The sequence below is a fragment of the Etheostoma spectabile genome, chromosome 12 (genome assembly GCF_008692095.1).
Source record: "Etheostoma spectabile isolate EspeVRDwgs_2016 chromosome 12, UIUC_Espe_1.0, whole genome shotgun sequence".
NCBI classification, from domain to species: domain Eukaryota; kingdom Metazoa; phylum Chordata; class Actinopteri; order Perciformes; family Percidae; genus Etheostoma; species Etheostoma spectabile.
Genome location: NC_045744.1, coordinates 15,122,483 through 15,142,397, shown reverse-complemented (window position 1 = coordinate 15,142,397; position 19,915 = coordinate 15,122,483). Strand labels below are relative to the sequence as shown.

Sequence of the window (19,915 nt, the reverse complement as noted above, 5' to 3'; positions counted from 1 at the left end):
AAAATGCGTGTTGCATTTGGTAGAACATGCCCAGGATGCCCTTTCTTTGGAAATGTCTCTAAAGTTTAGATATATGGCTGCAACTGTTATTTTCATTACTGATCAACCCATCAACTATTGTCTTGTTTAGTCGAGTTAGTCCATAAAATAACAGAAAATAGTTGACATATTCATATTGCTTGTTTTGTCTGACCAACAATCCAAAACCAAAGATGTTCAATTCACTAATATACTGTAGAAGCAAATATTCAAAATGAGAAGCTGGAACCAGAAATTGTTTTATTTTTGCTTATAATTTGACACAAATTCTAAATTGATTACTATACCTCCTCGGGTTTGTCAATATGGAATATGTGACAGCTATTTTATTTTTTCATTTAAGTGGTTGGAGCGATGTTTGTTTCATCCGGATACGTTTTAAGTTTTTACTTAAGATGTTAACAATACTAGATAGGAATAATAATTAAAATAAAAAGGAGACATGAGAAGACCTTTAAAGCCGAAAGACAAACGTGTGGTCACAATTAGGGCTGCAACTAATGATTATTTTTATAGTCGATTAATCTGTCGATTATTTTCTCAATTAATCGATTAGTTGTTTGATAAAAAAAAAGTCAAAACACGGTGAAAAATGTGGATCAGTGTTTCCCAAAGGCCAAAATGACGTCCTCACATGTTTTGTTTTGTCCAATACTCAAAGATATTCAGTTTACTGTCCCAGAGGAGAGAAGAAACTATAAAATATTCATTTTTTAATAAACAATTACTCAAACTGATTAGAGAGCGCCGTCTAACATGTCACTCAGAAAATCTCTCATTGATGTTTAACTGGGTTGAGATCTGGTGGCTGTTGAAGATTTGGTGAAGAATGACTCATCTGACAATGTCACTTTTTCCACATCTCTGTAAACCAATGCCTATGGTTGTGCAAATGTACATTTATCTTTGTTACTCTGCCACCCTACCATAATATCCCTCTTTATGTAATTGTCTACAGATTGTTCTTGCAGACACTGTCTGGTCACATCCTGCATTGGCAATCTCAGTCACCTGAGGAAGAGTTGCTCTTCTGTTTTTCCTTAAATATCGCACTCATGCAAATGTCTGCTGTTGACCATAGTTTTTCAACACAATTTGTTGATGTCATTTTATTCACTGTTCCTATTAAAACAAGAGCCAGTTTAGCAGTCCTTGTGACTGAAGTTCCTGTTTTCCATGCAAATTAAAAATTCATCTTGCCATCTTGATACAAAATCAGAATCAACTGGGCCTGCTTAGCATTTTTATACATGCCACAGAGCATGATTGGGTGTTAATTGCTTAACCGTACCATGCAGTGCACCTGTGTAGAAGCATCTGCATTTGTTATGTTTCTCCATATTATTATTCAGGTTTTCCTTTTAATTTATCACTGGTCTAGATAGGTGCCCAATGCCCATATACCCCTAATTCATTTTTACAAGCCTGAAACAAAACAAAGGCATACCAAGTTAAACAAATCCCCTGATCAGGTCTGTTTCATCCTGATTTTGATGCATTGATGATTTGTTTGCGATCACCAGTATGATGAACTAATAAAGCTGTAAATTGATAAAAGTAGTAAACAGTTTTGTGGGGGTATTTAACCCACATATTCATCATGTGTATGTTAATATCAGCAGTAATCTCTTTCATGAGTTTCCTATGGAGGTCCTGATCAAATATATCGAATACTGAATACTTTATAGGTTCAGAATTCAATATGAATGTTCTGCATCAGGACTGATGTTTTGGAGGTAAACACACATTCCTCTGTTGTGTGCGAGTGGGAGAAAGATGTAAGGTGAATCCTTAGACCCCGGGGTTTCTACCAATCGCAAAGCAATATGACAAGCTACAAATTCCCAAGAGGCTCTGTCGCTACCCATTTGTCAACAAAGCATTTTCTGCCTCAAACACAAAGCTTTTTACCAAAGTCCCCCTAGGTGTGCATTTCTGGCTGCTTTGCATATTTCTGTATAAACCGGGGCTAAACACAACTTTCAGAGCAGTTTTGACTTCTGGAAAAAAAAAAAAAAGAGTTTATAACAAATATGGTGCAAAACAAAACATTCTGCAGGCAGTGTTGCGGGTGTTTCCAGAGGGAATGAGGAGGCCAAATATTTTGATGCAGAGTACATATTTTTATGTGAAAGTTTTATTTTCTTCTAGTTTACTTCATTCTTGTTTTCTTCCATTAATCAGCCTCCCAGGATGCACTGCCGGACTTGCGCCCTAGTGACCAGCTCAGGTCACCTCAGCGGAAGCGGTCGGGGGGAAGAGATTGACCGGGCCGAGTGCGTCATCCGCATGAACGACGCTCCCACCGCCAGAGGTTACGCCCGCGACGTCGGCCGCCGCACCTCCCTGCGTGTTATCGCTCACTCAAGCATGCAGAGGGTCCTGCGGAGTCGCCACGAGCTTCTCAACGCCAGCCAGGACACAGTATTCATCTTCTGGGGCCCCAGCAGCTACATGAGGCGTGACGGGAAGGGCCTGGTGTACAACAACCTGAGGCTGATGAACCAGGTGCTGCCCAAACTCAAAGTCTACATCATCTCCTGGCAGAAGATGCTGCAGTTTGACGAGCTCTTCAAAAAGGAGACCGGCAAGGACAGGTGAGGAAATGATTGGTGTGTGTCACTTTCAGAATGAGTGTTCGACAATGCAATACGGAGGGAAGTTCATCTGATTCTGACTATGAGATTCACGAAGTACAACAAATTTAGCAGCTTAGTATGGAGTGAATAGAGTAGTCAATATACAGAAAATAAACCAGCTATTTGTGAGTAAGAGGTTCAGATTAATCAAGTTCATCAAGAAAATATTCCCAACATTTGTTGATTATCAATCTGAGAATTTGTTTGCTTTTTTACATCATTTTACATATTTGGAATTAGTCTTTTGATCGGACAAAAATACAGCTTCATCTTGGGCTTCTTCACTATTTGAAGACCCTTCTATAGACTCAACGATGAATCCATTGATTGAAAACAAAGAATTAACAGATAATCCTCAATTTCAACCTTTAAATTACAGTGACATTATTATACTGTGGCATGCTTTTATTTTGGTAAAAAGATCACATTGGTGGGCGCACTGATAGCTGAGGTTCGACTCCGGCCTGCGGCCCTTTGCTGCATTTCATTCCCCCCTCTATCCCCTTACACTTCTTCAGCTGTCGGCCTAAAATGCCCAAAAAATAAGCTTTTAAAAAAATCATATAGGTGTGGTAAATTTACATATTTAAGCCTATTACTGTATGACAAGTGCTTAAAGGTCCCGTGACATGGTGCTTTTTGGATGCTATATATTATATAGGCCTTAGTGGTCCCCTAATACCATATCTGAAGTCTCTTTCCACAAATTCAGCCTTGGTGCAGAATTACAGCCACTAGAGCCAGTCCCACAATTAGCTTTCCTTAGGACGTGCCATTTCTGTGTCTGCACCTATTGAGGTGGAAAGAGGGGGGGCAAGGTGAACTGCCACTTTGCTCATTTGAAAGCCATGATGTCTCTCTCTTTCTCATGGGCGGGCCAAATTCTCTGGGCGGACAAAGCAGAGAAAGGGAAGGTAACCTTGCCCCTTATGACCTCATAAGGAGCAATATTCCAGATCGGCCCATCTGAACTCTTCTGAGATTTTCTCAAAGGCAGAGCAGGATCCCCAAGGCTCAGTTTACACCTATCGCCATTTCTAGCCACGGGGGGACCATAGGCGGGCTGGGGGAACGCATATTAATGTTAACTGTGTCACTGTGTAACTGTGTAACAATGTGACTCATGATGTAGTTATGGTAATGATCAAGCAAAGTAGGCACTTAGTCCTGCTCCAAGAGATGCAATATGATGCAGAAATGTGCAGCAGCATGAGGTACAATATGTGCCCTTTAATGTTAGTCCAATTAAAAGGCTGGTGGATGAGACCTTAGATTTCTCCTTTCTTTAAGTGGTCAATCTCCATAGTGTGACACAGCTAAGCCAACCTTGGCTTGTAGAACAAAGTAACATTAATGAAAATAGTAGTAGTATAAATGTATTTGTTTGGCCTAAAGAGAAGAAATGCTCAATGTGCAACATGTAAGTATCCTGACATAAAACATTAAAATCCGTTCCACATTTAAAAAAGCAAGGAACATTTCCAGTCAAAACCAATTCCACACAGTTGTCTTACAATCAACAGAAGCATCATCTGGCCTTGAGGGCAAAACAGTCAATACTTTTCTAACATTCAAGGTTAATAGCTTTTCCAACATATCCTGCCAGTTATTACTTTTTGTACCTTCAAATTAATAATAATTATTGTGCACGATTCATGCTTTTTAAATGTTTGGGATGTTGTCACATCCAGCCATTTTAAAAACTCTAACAGAGGAGTAATGAAAAACAGGTGTCTTTCTGCATCCTCTTTGTTAAAGTCAAGTTGAAATAAGTTTGGGTTTTTTTATGCCGTATTTTATATTCCCCGTAAAGCTTTTGTTGTAATCGCTTACAGTCCCACTGTGTTGTACTGTTAGATTTCAACTCGATACATTGGCCTGATTAGTGGTGTAGTTTGCTGGAATAAAATGTGTAGCTGGCACGATAGTTCCGTTACCAAAGGTTTGATCCCTTTAACAGCAAATCTAAATGTTGTTGAAAAAGCTGATACAATGCCTGCTAAAGCAGAGGCAGTCCTGGAAAACTAATCTTTGGTGATTTAAAAGGTTAGAAAGAGGATAGGAGAAGCCACAGTAGGCCCAATATGTAACGGAGAACAATAGAACAATAGAACCACAGCTGCAGCCGCAGCGGAGAGTTCACAGACCTGCAAGAACACTTAGCTGATATTGATTCAGTGACCAAATCCAGCATCCTCTGAAGCCCTATGAATTGAATTTATAATAAACCATAGCCTACAACAGTGTTGAGAGGGAGGAATATACGGAAAATTAGACAAAATAGAAACAAAAAGCAAACCCAGTTGAACCAGGAAAGAGAGTCTGCTGCTTAAAGAGAAGTGACATCAGAAGTAAAATAATAACAAGGGGAATAAATACATGCATGGAAAGAGTGCAAACCAAAGAAATGGCAGCTTTAATTCTTGCAGTTTTCACCCCTGAGGATTGCAAAAATAGTGATGCAACAGAAATGGGAGCTGTGATCAGACGGAAAGGGGCATGAAAGTCAAGTAGATACAGAAACAAAGTACCTTAAATCAGTAATAAACAACCAACAACCTCTAATTACTGCAGTCATTAGAGACCTTGTGTATAAATAAACCTTACACTGTACATGCCTGCTGGTGTTTGTAGTGCGAGAAGAAACCTTTCACAACAAAAGATGTATCTTTGTTCTCCCTAATATGTTTCAGCCTCATGTCCTTACGAGTATGCAGATAATGATATGCAACAGGTGTTTCAGATATAGTCACACCTTTATGTGGCTTTTAACTCTCAGCAGTTACATAACAACCATTACAATAAACTCAGTGACAATACTTGCTCTTTAGAAATGAATACAGTGCAACAACAAAGAGCAGCACAATTCTATTTCTGTAATAAGCTCCTGTTTTCCTTTATTGGAAAGATTATACACTTTCTGATTAATTTGAATCTATCTCTTTTTTTTCTCAAAAGTAAAAAGTAAAGCACTGCCTGCAGGGCGTGATTTGATTTTTCAAGGCAAATGAACTTGTTATAAAGTGCCATTATATTGAAACCAGTCATCAACTTTATTAAATATGAGTATACAAATATTTTTACTTTTTAATAAAATCAAGTAACTGAACTGTGTAAACACGAGGAGGAGCACCGTTCTCCTTCACAGGGATAAATCCATCTTCCCAATCACAGCTGGCTTCCAGTGCTTTTTGAAGACAGCCATTGAAGCTAAGAGCTTGACATTTCACACCACATTATTCATCAGCATGTTCATCAACAAGGAAATGAGGAAGACTTCTTAAGTGAGATTAGCTGCATGCCTCCTGACTAAGACCTCCGCGCATCCGCCACAGACTGCTTGATGACAAAATGTTGTGCTTTGAACTTTGAAAGTTTTTTAATATGCAAAAGGTTTGTGTGTGGGTGTGGTGGTGTGTGGGATGGGTGGGTGGACTGTTGTCATAGTAATGCCCAGTGGCTATGTTTGTATATCTCAACAAATCAACATGTTCCAGACAACCTGAGTCCTGTCGTAATTAAATGAAAATGAGAAGTCTGTGCTTTGGCTGCGATAGCATCAGTTTGGGCCGACACTCTAGTTTGTCAGACTAATAAAGAAGAAAGTCAGACCACAGTGCATAGTCACTATTCATCACACTGTCACTCAGTGCAGTGCTTCAGAAGGGTTAGGGTTGTTTGGCAAAACAGTAAAGCAGCAGGAAGCAACCATTTGTGGATCCATTTTTCCTACAGGTTGTGGGGTTGGATTGGAGTGAAATAATGGAGGGATGATCAAGGAGAGTTGTTTGTTTAATTGCTGAAAGAGAACAAAACTAAGGCATCTAAGGGCTCTCCATTTACTACACATTGCACCATATTTACTTTATGCAATTTTTTTTTAAGAGTATCTGAATTCAAGTGTGAAATGTATGCCCTATAATAGTTCCCAGGGGGAGCAGGGGAAATGTTCAAAATAAATGCTTAACAGGCTTTTTTTTTAAAGGATTTCTGCCTGGCGTGTTTTCTCTCTGTGAGAAAATAGGACAAACTCCTTTTCAAACAACCTGGTAAAACCTCCACTCCAAATGTCCCGACATCCTGCTCACCTACAGTTGATGAAGGGGCATCAACCGTAGGAGAGCAGGATGTCGGGATGTCTATCTGGTTGTTCTTGTGAAGACTTTACTTATCAGGCCCATGCTTTGTTTCTTGCCAAGTTGAAACCTCCGCCGCTGTGGATGCTATATGTGTGGGAACAGACAAGAAGCAGAAACAAGCTTTCTGAAAGCAGCATCCTGTCAAACTGCACTGAAACAAGAGTTTGATACATTGTCTCCTCACTCCTATTCACATTATTATCACCACCGCCGCCAGGGACATTATGTTTATGGTTTGTTTGTTTGTCAGCACGATTACAGAAAAAACTACCGGCCCAATTTTCATGAAACTTGGGGGAAAGGTGTAGCATGGGCAGAGCAAGAACCACTTATATTGTGGAGCAGACCCAGATTTGTTTTTTATTGCATGTTTTAGGTGTTTAAAGTCTAGGTCATATGAAAAAATATTTTTCAGCCATGCAAGTAGCACGACTCCTATGGGTGGTTGGGGTTCCTGTCAGTTGGTCCACTGCTTTGGTCCGGATTGGAAAAGCAAATTAAACAAAACTATTGAATGGATTGCCATGACATTTGGTACAAATATTCGTGGTACTAATAGGATACATGTATAATTACTTTGTTGATCCTCTGACGTTTCATCCAGCACCACCACCAGGCCAAAGTTTTCACTCATCCTGTGAAATATCTGAACATATACAGTATAATATGGATTAGCACCAAAATGTGTACAGAGATGTTTCCAGATGGTGTATCTCAAGAGTTTTGTGATTTTATGAATTTTTCTTTCGCTCCACCATGAGGTTGACATTTGTGATATTGAGTGAAATGTCTCAACAACTGTTGGATTCATGCAAAATACAATGAAATATAGGGCAATCCTATACTAACATTACAATTGGGCAGTCATTTACTGATGGCAGAATGCTACAGATGGCACAACTACATTTTTCGTTATTTAATGAGAAATTGTATTTGATGTAAATGCAATGCTTGAAGTAGGACTCATCTTGTTTTATTATTTGTTTTCTCATAAATGACAATAAAGGATGCAGGGGTACTTATATTCATTGTTATTATTTTCTATAATTGTAACTTATATTAGTGTATTCATTGTCCAAAGGGCCCATCTCAAAATGCACCTAATAACTGATGCATGAAGACATCCACTGGTCACCAATCACAATCCTAGTCAAGATGAGGTTCAGCTGTGCATCAGGGGAGCATGAAGAGATTCACAGCTGTGCCTGATTCAGCTGAAGGATTCAAATTGATCTCTGCTAAATTGTGTTATATCAGCTCATACTTGAAAATGTTTACACTGTGTGTGAGGGAACAGGAACAGTTGTGATGCATTTGTTCACTCAAATTAATTTATAAATTGTTTTGATGAATACTGATTGTTCCAAAAGTGCTTTGGTCCACAACAGCTAACCCCCCTGCACAACTGTGCTTGTCAGTGATTGCAATCGTGGCTACAAGCCAACGAGCCAGAGATCAACACCATGAAGTTTTTGTGTCCCTACTGCTTTGTGAAAACCTGAGCTAGCAGCTCCGACTCACAGACTTTGATGCTGCACTTAGGCGGAATGGTGATTTGAGCTAAATGCTAACATCAGCATGTAAACATGCTCAGTTCTAACATGCTGATGTTTAGCAGATAATATTTACCGTGTTCATCATCATAATTTAGTCTGTTAGCATGCTAACATTGGCACTAAACTGCTGAGGCTGATGGGTAGTGTTATTAGCTCGGCAGGTATGTGGTCAAAGCACTGGGAAACGGAGTTTGAGAGCAAATGAAAAGTCTAAAGATCACAAAAAAATTGACTTTATCTTCCATTGGATTTTGAATACCTGTAGTCAAATTAAAGGCAATACATCCAGTAGGTGTCAAGATATTTTACTCCAAACCTAAAAAATGAGTCACATTGTGCCGCTAGAGAAAATGTCAGGGGATCACAAAAGTAATCAGGATTCATCCTCTGAGGATCATGAATGTCTGTACAGCATTAAATGGCAATGTGTTTAATAGTTGTAGAGATATTTCAGTCGGTCAAAGTGGCCGACTGACCAACATCACCCTCTGGGCTAAAATTGGGCCAAAACAGCTTGGTTGATTTATAATTTCAATTGGGTCATTACATGGTTTGTAGTCAGGTCGACAAAACACATCCTAAACATGGTATTTCATAGATGTAAGGTAGTTATATTTTTTTATGATTTTGGAAGATAGCTTCTTTTATACTGCAGCCTGAATGCAAGAAGCTTAAATATATACAATACATTTTTGTGTATTTTACATTTTCAATGTTGTCATTGCTGCATATTTCACTTAACTTCTATTATGGCTCATTCATTAATTTTGCTGTCAAAACCCCAGAATGAAAATATCATAATTTTTGTTATTTTTGCTTAGTTTTAAAGTTACTTATTTCCACTTCAAACTGAAGGTATTCGTGGTCCAGATGTTTTTCCATCTGATATCCACCCTATTAAAGAAACCACTCTGATGGACGTTTAGATTTAGAGATTACTAATGCAATAATAATTCTTTCATACCAGCGTATCTCAGGAAACTATGATTAGTGCTCATTTCTGTGCGGGCTTGACTTAAGAAACTGGAGTGTGAAAGCAGACAGATGGTTCTGCAGCTCAAGCGCTGTCATTTCAACTACAGTATCTGCACTACATGCACACCAAGACTAATTAAGAGTTTGATTATTTGGCAAGGTTCATTTGTATCAGTCGATATGTAGGATCCATCTGTATTTTAATGAAGCTGCAAGGGAACTTGAATGATTTTGCAGTCAGAAAAATCGACCTCTGGATATAGATAAATCTTTAATCTTTACTAATCTCTACTATACTACACAGATATCAGATTTTTTGATTGTCTATTCCAGTTAATCACTTTCAAAAAAATCAAATACTGTACATTGTTCATTCTTGTGATCTTCCACGCGTGAAATCCAGTCTTCTTCTTCCCCTCCTCCTCCACTTTGCAGAAGGATATCAAACTCCTGGCTGAGCACCGGCTGGTTCACCATGACTATCGCCCTGGAGCTTTGCGATCGGATCAATGTCTACGGCATGGTTGCCCCTGACTTCTGCAGGTAAGACAATGGAGCTGCATGTCATATTCAATTCAATTCAATTCAATTTTATTTATAGTATCAATTCATAACAAGAGTTATCTCAAGACACTTTACAGATAGAGATATATAATCATCAGCTCACCAACAAGCACCATCATCTTCATTTACAGTTTTTAAAGCAAAACTGTATATGGGGGTGGCAGTAGCTCAGTCCGTAGGGAGTTGGGTTGGGAACCGGAAGGTCACTGGTTTTGGTCCCCGTGTGGACCAAAAAGTACAGAGTGTGGATTGGTGGCTGGAGAGATGCCACTTCACCTCTTGGGCACTGCCAGGTGCTCTTGAGCAAGGCACCGTGCCTCCCCAACCGCTAAAGGGTGCCGGTTCGGCTGGCAGCCCACTCACTCTGACGTCTCTCCATTAGAGCGTGTACAGATCCTGAGCGTGTATGTGTCAGGACTGTGTGTGATAGCTAACAAAGTGTGTACACAGAGTGTAAATTGAAATTTCTCCATTGGGATCAATAAACAGATAAAAATTAAAAAAAATTTAATTATATGAAGTCCCTTCAAGTGTATAGAAATTCATAGCAGAACGTCCACCAGATAAAATAAAGATTAAATCTATAAATATATTCAGGGAGCTGATGAATTAAATGTCAGTGGGGCTGGAGATGTTTTTTGAAATTGCCTGAATATTAATTTTTTTTTAAATGTCAGTAAATGTGCTAACTTTACAAATATTGAAACATGTAGGCATGTGAGATATAAGAGGGGAAAATGCAAAGGTCTCACTTGGCTCATTTTTCTATTCACTGTACTTTGACGTTTTAGTGATTTTTTTATGACATACTATACTCTGACTTTTTATGACACACCATACTATGTGTTTTTTGTAATTTCTTAAGACACAAGTTTGTGTCTGCATTTTACTTATGATACACTTATTATGTACTTATTTTACAATGTCAAACCAGCCTGTTTCTTGCAAATAGCTAAGTGTAATAAATCCCTGGCAATCTTTCTGAAAATTGAAGGTTGTGGGTTCAAACCCAGTGAGGCTCATTTTGTTTTAAAGTCTAAAACCCAAAATGAAGAAGTCAAATATGCTACGAAACAATGGTGAGGGTATCAGATGAATGTGATAAAATGCTGTTTGGAAGACCCCAATGGCCATGGGTTCCTCCCTGATTATGGTCTGTTTGATTTGAGGTTTTACACCCAAAATTAAGCCAAACAAAGTAAGTGAACAGCTCAGATTGTAATTTTGTTGGTGACACGGTAGGTTGGTTCTAGACACATAAGGTAAGACCGACATACGACATATGCCTTTTTCGACTTACTATTCTATGAATTTTTTTCTACATACTATGACTTTTTTCGACATACTATTCTATGACTTTTTGTGACTTTTTTGACATACTATTCTATGACTCTTTTTTTAAAGTGCTCTCACTTTATGCTTTTTGGCTTTTTCCCTTTCCTTTGTGTTATATATGTTTTTGTGACTGTTATAGTACGTTATAGGTTTACAAAGGGAAAAAGCCCAAAGTCCACCCCAAAGGGACTTAGCATCTTCCAAAGAAAACACTCTTCACAAACTGCTCGAAAAACAGCTCCATTATAGTCCAGCCTTTACTTCCGTTTCAACATACATACTTTTCTTCTGATATAGTTTACTATTACTTTTTTCAACAAACTATACTATGAATTTATATGACTTTTTTTTTACATAAGATACAGACTTTTTGTTCAACATTCTATACTATGATGTTTTATGACTTTTTGGACATGCTTTACTATGACTTTTACATATTTTACATATTATACAATGACTATGACTTTTCCTCTACATACTAAACTATGACTTTTCTTGACATACTGACATGCTGTACATTTCTTTTTATAACTTTTTCGACATACTATACTATGACTTTTATGACTTTTTCAACATGCTTTACAATGACTTTTACATATTTTACATAGAATACAATGACTATGACTTTTCTTCTACGTTCTATACTATGACTTTAAACAACATACTATGGTATGGCGTTTTTAACTTTTTTAACATGTTATACTATGACTTTTTTCAACATACTATACTGTAACTTTTTCATAACTTTTTTTGAAATACTATCCTAAGACTTTTTATAACTTTTTTCAACATACTATATCATGACCTTTTATGACCTTTTGATATTTTTCGACATATTATACAATGATTGTGACTTTTCTTCTGCATACTATTTTCTTGACATACTGACATACTGTACTATGATATTTTATGCCTTTTTTTGACATACTATACTATTACTTTTCTTGACATACTGACATACTGTACTGTCTTTTTATGACTTTTTTGACATATTATACTATGACCTTTTATCACTATTTTTAACATGCTTTACTATGACTTTTTTGACATCACCTTTTTGACAGATCATTCTGTGCCTTTTTCATGACTTTTTGCAATATAGACTACTATACAATGACTTTTTGCAATATAGACTACTATACAATGACTTTTAATTAAAACATAGTATAATTTTTCATAACTTTTTTTGACAGATTATTCTGTGCCTTTTTTATGACTTTTTGCAACATACTTTGCTATGACATTTTTTGACATAATACACAATGACTTTTTCCGACTTACGATACCATGGCTTTTTTTCCGACATACTATACTATGACTTTTTTTGACGTTTTTTCCACATACAATACTATGACTTTTTTCAACATTATACTATGACTTTTTTGACATAATATACTAGGGCTGCACAATTAATCAAATTTTAATCACAATGCCGGTTTGGGCTTCCCACGATCAAATTTGCGTAATTGAGCTCCATTTTAAATGCGTCATTCCATTCATAGAACACTCTTTTTTGCAAAGCCAATCTACCGCTTCGTAAACCACTGTCTGATCATGTGCCAATCAGAGTTGTTCCCTCCACCGCGCAGCTTAGTTTCTAGATGTAGACAGTCACAGAGGACAGAGTAACATGAGGAAAATTCCACAACACACAGCAGTCATCATGCGTCGGTCACAAGGTTTACCAGTTTACCAGTAAACGCAACATTTTGTCCCGTCTGTGATTTTTAAGACAACAGCAGTGACCAGTGCTAGTCGGTACAAGTTTGTGTCTGCATTTGTACCAGTGTTTCCATTGATAACTGTTATTGCGGCCCCCACGGCGAAAAACACAGAGGAAGTTATTGAATGCAACTAACTTCAGTTATATTATCCTTAGACTTTTTATAACTTTTTTCATCACACTACATTATGACTTTTTACGACTTTTTGATATTTTTCGACATATTATACAATGACTATGACTTTTCTTCTGCATACTATATTATGACTTTTCTTGACATACTGACATACATTCTTGACTATGACTTTTTATGACTTTTTTTGACATACTATTTTATAACTTTTTTGACGTACTATACTATGACTTTTCTCCTGACATAGTTTACTATGACTTTTTTTCGACATACTGTACTATGACTGTTTATGACTTTTTTCAACATACAATGCTATAACTTTTTATGACTTTCGACTGTTTTCAACAAACTATGCTATGACTTTTCATGACTCTTTTTGACATACTATACTATGACTTTTTTTTTTAAACAATTTTTTGACATAATACTATGACTTTTCTGAAATACTATACTGAATTTTTCATGACATACTATGCTATGATTTTCTCATGACTTTTTATGATATTCTTTACTAGGATTTTTTAATTGGCATCCTCTCTATACCCCATTCTAGGGTTGTCAAAGCACAACAATAGAAAGAAAGTGGAGAGTGGAAATGAACACAAACAGCAATTTATTTGCTACACATGCATATAAAATATTGTATTTACAGACAAGTGAAATAGTATATACAATTAGCTTAGCTAATTAGCTAAATAAAGTGTTCTTTACATATATATAAGTATTTATAGTTAATTAGGAGTCAAGTTAATGTTGGAGCTAAGTTAACTAGCTAAGACAAGCACCGGACTGAAGAAAGCCACAGCTGTCAACAGGCTACCAGTCAAAGCTTACTCTACACACAACTGTCACAGCACTAGCAGTAAGAGATGCCACGTAGGCCAGAATTGAATACTTCACTTGCACATACAATACATATACAGTACATTGGTACTAAACACTTGCACATACATATTTTCTTTACTTGCACATAAATTTACTGTATATACTGGTACTAACCACTTGCACATACATGCATACATGTATATCTTCACTTGCACACACAAATATTTCCCTTGCGCATACATGGATACTTCACTTTCTTATAAATATATACATCAATTTGCGCATACATGGATACCTCACTTGCACATACTTATATACTTCACTTGCACACTCATGCGTAACATGAGTGGGTATGTGTTTGTGTGTGCATAAGTATTACAGTATTACGTATGTACATATAGGGCTGGTGGTTGGGGAGGATGGTGGGGCACACCTAGCAGTCTAAATACAAAGTTCAGAGGACGAGGAGGAACTGCTGCCACCATCAAGCGTCTGCGTCCACTCGTTAATCTGGGAATATACTAGCCTCCCAATCAGCCAATCTGCAGTGAAAGCACCATTGGCAGGAGAACCAATCTGCGCTGGAATCATAAACTGGAAAGGGCACCTGTAAGAGTACAGACTCTCAAAGAAGAAGCGAGCTCTCACATTGTTTAGGCACACACAAAATATACATTGTACACATACACAATTTTGGGATGCAGTTATAACTAAAATAAAGTTTCGCTAAATGTCCTCATTGTAGGGACTATGTGGTTGACATTGATAATGAAACTTACTGAAATACAGTAATGAAATGCAGCATTATTTCTTTGTAAATATTGTTGGCTTAAGCTGATATTTGGCAATCTTTTAGTTGTCACAACAAGTGGTCAGTAGATTTTACTGGATGTAATCCAACTAGGAATTGAAAAAAAACATGTTTCTCTATCTTTTCGTCAAATATGTTTTATTGACATGAAAAATTGTCATTTATAAAGGCAAAGCATTCATGAATAAATAACCAATACACCCAAACATCCTAATACTAATAATGTGTGTCCTAATAGTGTGAGTGTTTTTTCGAGGCCCTCCTCTTTTCTCTTTTTTATTCACTTACTGAAATTGTGAAGTTGTTGATTTTTTAAGTAACCTCCTTACCTTTTCTCTAAAGAACGTGAAAATGTCTTGACTCCTGTTGGAAAGAGTGTTCTTTATGACTTCTTACATACTGCTAAATCACTCAATTACTGCAGCTTTTAAAGTGCAGGAACACTGTGGTGGTGTGAATCTTTTTACAGTTTAAGCTTATTTTTTATAGGCTATTATACTGTGCAGAGAGACTAGGGAATGACATAAAACAGATTTCCATGGTATTGTATTATTTAGCGTACATTAGACTGGTGAGCAATTTCAGTTTCACCAACTAAAGGTTTTACAAACATATTTCAACAAAATCAGGATTTGTTGTGCATGACATTTGGACAAAGACACAAAAAGAACGTCTTCCACATGAGTGTTATTTTAAAAACAGCACAACATGGCGGAGACTCAAGGGTTCCCAAACCTTCAAGAAAAAAATGATTTAAAGTCTCTGAAGAATAGAATAAATAAACAGAAAAATAATCTGTATTTGAAAGAAACAAAAGATGAGACAAAAATATCCTTTGCTGGGCTTAACACTCTTTAATCACTTGCTATTGAAGCATTATGAGAGAAGTGACACAATAAAAGCATACCATTACAGGAAGAAGGCGAGGAGGAGGAGGTTGTTACATTTCTGACAGCAGGTAGCAGCGAGGATGCACTTACAATACAATAACACATTGTTCTTTTGTGTTATTATTTATTTATATGGACCATTTATTGTGAAAGAGAGCATACACGATTAGATGATGATGTTCTGTGTACATCATCTAATCGTGTGTGCACTATAGAAAGCCGTCCGTCGGGCTTGCCTGAACCATTCCGAGGTTCCATTTTTAGAACCTTCATTAGTCATGCTCAAACTTTGTTTCTTCATTTGTTTTTTATTCAGTGTTGAGGTGCAGGTGGCATTTAAAAGTTATTTAAATGGGCTAAATTTGGTTGTGTAATCCTTGCAGAGACAAATGAATACAGATCAGTCCCCCTCCATCCCCACAAAATGAAAAACACTCTGTGGTGTCACATAAAACATAAATCTCCCATAAAGTGTTTTTAAATGTCAACCATCTCTACTTTCTCACTACTCCTGCAGGGAGCCTCAGCACCACTCAGTCCCTTACCACTACTACGAGCCACGTGGTCCAGATGAGTGTGCCATGTACATTTCTCATGAGCGTGGGCGGCGGGGAAGCCACCACCGCTTCATCACAGAGAAGCGGGTCTTCGCTAAATGGGCACGGACTTTTGACATCCACTTCTACCAGCCGGACTGGAGCCCTCCGCCTCTCCCAGCCAACCAAACGCTGGAGGGGACGCCCCTGGTACCCCAGAAGACGTGACCTGGGGTGAAGAAAATGCTTTAGAGATTCATCTAAGAAAGAGTGAGGATGGGGGACATTTGCACTAAGGACTGCTGGACCCCTAACAGAAGAATAAAATGTGTAGTAGGCAAGAAAAAAAGTTATCATGGATAAACTGTGAGTCTTGTTGATCCTGCTGGACATTTGTTATAAAAATTTCTCCAGCTTCACCGCTGCTTCTCCAGCAGTGTGGTCTGTTTACTGAGGTGAGGCAGATCAAACTTTGTACATCCCTTCTACAACTTGTAAAGTGAGTTTATACAAGGAGGCAGCATCATTACACACTTCACTCTCAATGCATGCATGCTGTGTTTTACTGTGGATTCATCGTTGTGTGTGTGTGTGTGTGTGTGTGTGGTGTGTGTGTGTGTGTTGTGTGTGTGTGTGGTGTGTGTGTGTGGTGTGTGGTGTGTGTGTGTGTGTGTGTGTTGTGTTTACCTGAGGGATCACAGAGGATACAAACTTGAGTCTGGACTACCTGCAAAGCCTCTGCTGCTGGATGCAGGATCTATGCAGGATTCACCACTTACTGTTCACTGAAAGAAAAACACTATTACAATGCCCGTAATCTAACAATTTATGGCTGGAGCCAGCGTAAGATGAATACTAGTAATAGTAGTACAATTTGGCTATTTGAAGTGTGAATCATTGCATGCGTTTTTCAAAGACTGAGGAGGTCAAGTTGGATAAGCTTGGATCAACCAGTGTGTCCCTGAGCAAAACACTTAACCCATAGTTGCTACAGAGGCGGGTGGCCTCTGAGATATATAGCAATTGTAAGTCGCTTTGAATAGAAAGTGTCAGCTAAATGACATGTAATGTAATGTAAAGCTTCTAAAGACCCCTATCTCGTGCAACAAAGGCCTCAAACACCTTTAAAAGCAGATATGAATCACTTCCCTGACTTTCATTGTTACTGTCTTGCAGATATGTGTATTGTAAGCTCACCCAAGTCAAACTTGGCAATGAAGTACTTCCTGGCTGAGTGACAAGTGTGTAACATTAACAGTGAGGTTTTATCTAATGCGTGTGCGCGGCCTCTGCCCGTACGTATGTATCAAAAGGCTTTGTTTGCTCCTGTCACCACTTAATAGCGCGATTTATATAGCTACAAGCCAGATTTCCATGTAAATGCACAGCTATGTCACACAAGACAAGTGGGAGATTAAAATCGAAAGCAGGGATGCAGCACCACCATCCATCCTACTATATAGCATATGTCTGCTGCCCGAATCGCCTTGCAGAAGAATTACACCGTTTTTCTGTTAAACTGATGAGTATGTGATCTGTCAGTTATTTCCTCTCTCGGTCTGGTTTGTGTTTTATGTACACTTCCCTCATCTATGCATAAGAATTAGGTGTTGGTCTGGAGAAAGTGATGAGACGTGGTTATCTTAATGATACATCCTGGTGCTAAGTCCCTCATCTCTGTAATGTGAGTAACGAGAGGAGGGATGATGTTGGTCAGATAAATAGGTGCTCATACAAGGACTTGTTTCACAACACGTTTCCTTGGTGGCGATGAGGACGGGATTACTTTACATACATCACAAACAGATGCAGGGGTGTTGCTGCTGACTTTGTGCTGTAGCAAAGACTAATATATGCGTTTGTTTTCGAGAGACTTGTCAGCAAATGGCTGTGCACAACAGTCTGTAAAGTGATAAGCACTTGAATATTTTTTGGATTTTGCCCAATTAAATGAGTCACTGTATGTCGTTTGGGACTGCGAATATTTTCATTTTAGATTGTTTGGTCTATAAAAAGTCAGATAATAGCGAAAGATGTACATCACAAGTTCCCAGAGCCCAAGGTGACATTTTTAGATTCCTTGTTTTATACATAACAGTCCAAAACCTAAAGCTATTCAGTTGGCATTATATAGAACAGAAAAGCAGCAAGTTTTCCCATTTGACAAGGTGAAACCAGTGGAATATGTAAATGTTCTGCTTCATAAAGAACTTAAAGGAACAGCTTGACTTTATTAGAAATATGATTATACCCTTTCTTTCTGGCTAACTAGTTAGCTGTGAAAACAGGAATGTAATTTGTTTTACAGGGGGCTATGTGGACTATGCTGGACTATGTCTTGATTCTAGGTCCCAGGTCTCTAGTTCTGGTCCCAGCCAAGACTTGTTCTGTCACATAAGCCCAATAAAACATTACACTAAAAAGCATAAGTTGTATTTCTACAAAAACTAATAAAATATAATGTATTAACTGATTAGCTTAAAAAGGCACTGGTAGGTGGATTTTTCTACCAACTAGCTGTATTTCCGTTTTCGCTCGTCCTGTACGCTAAACTAAGCTAACCAGCTGCTAGTTCCAGCGCATAAACTGCATAATAATAAGCTCCAGCCATATATTCTAGAGCTGACCCATGGTAATCAATGTCTAAATCAGTATTTTCCCCTTTGTTTTTTTTATTTTATTATTATCATATATGCATTACCCAAAAAATAAAATAGCTCAATATAAAAAGAGTTAATGATATTCATTTTTCTTTCATTTATGCATTAACATTAATTAGGCTATAATATTCTCAGACAGGTTGTGTGTGTGTGTGTGTGTGTGTGTGTGTGTGTGTGTGTGTGTGTGTGTGTTTCTGCTGTAACTATCAGCACGCAAGATGTTGAAAAAGTCAAGCGTCTGGAATAATTTTGAAATTTTCAAAATACCACCCTTTTTCAAAAGCCAGATCTGCCAAAATAAACACCTGAAAACTGTAATAGCTTAGCCTTGATAAAGTATGATTGCCTTGCCCTTTAAATTATATGTATATATTTTATATGTATAATTTATTTCATGTGATTATCCAATCCATACCGACTGTTTTTTGTAAACGTCTCCATTGTTTGTTAGCAACTGCAGAGTGCAAAGTGGTTGGCTAACCTGCCTGCCAGAAAACAGAAGTTAACTAAACTAAAATAATTTTCATGCTGGCTCCATGGGAACAAATCAACAGAAGAAATCCACGCTCCCCTGCCTTTTTTGTTGTTGTTGTTGCCCAGGATGGAGTTGTATCATTCCACTTGGTAAATACTTTTATCAGTCCTCCTGCGTTTAGCAATTTCTATACGTAACAATAACAGTAAAAATATTAGAAATACAATTTGAACATTACCTCCGTATGTGTGTTGTAGCCCCCCCAGACATGAGAGAAAACATGGAGGTTAGTGGAGGATGGGAGGCCAGTGATTCACATTCAACCTCCACTGAAGGCAGCTGCCAGTTTTACTTTTCAATCTCTCTCTCTTCCTGTCTGATTGTGACATCAGGCTGTGTCACACTGAAATAATAATGAAAGACAGGCAGCGATACAAGGCCATTACTCCCCAAAGCTACAAATAGATCCCTGACTGTCATTAGGACTGAGTGTTGGAGCATTTTGTTTTGTATTTGAAAATAGAACTGAGGGATAAACTGAAGGTAAAGCACATTTATTGAGTTAGCATTATAAGATGATAAAGGGAAAATAAGTATTCAGCAGAGGATCATTAG

General features: G+C 37.8%; 1 protein-coding gene across 1 annotated transcript in view; it reads left to right on the top strand.

Annotated features, from left to right (window-relative positions):
* st6galnac5a (ST6 (alpha-N-acetyl-neuraminyl-2,3-beta-galactosyl-1,3)-N-acetylgalactosaminide alpha-2,6-sialyltransferase 5a) overlaps positions 1-19,468 on the top strand; it is a 53,409-nt gene extending 33,941 nt beyond the window's left edge. Inside the window, exons 3-5 of the mRNA XM_032530524.1 lie at positions 2,224-2,636; positions 9,784-9,891; positions 16,147-19,468. Of these exons, the coding sequence (XP_032386415.1) occupies positions 2,224-2,636; positions 9,784-9,891; positions 16,147-16,393 (768 nt within the window). The 3' untranslated portion in view covers positions 16,394-19,468. The remainder of the gene's footprint in view (positions 1-2,223; positions 2,637-9,783; positions 9,892-16,146) is intronic.
* The last annotated feature ends 447 nt before the right edge of the window (positions 19,469-19,915 follow it).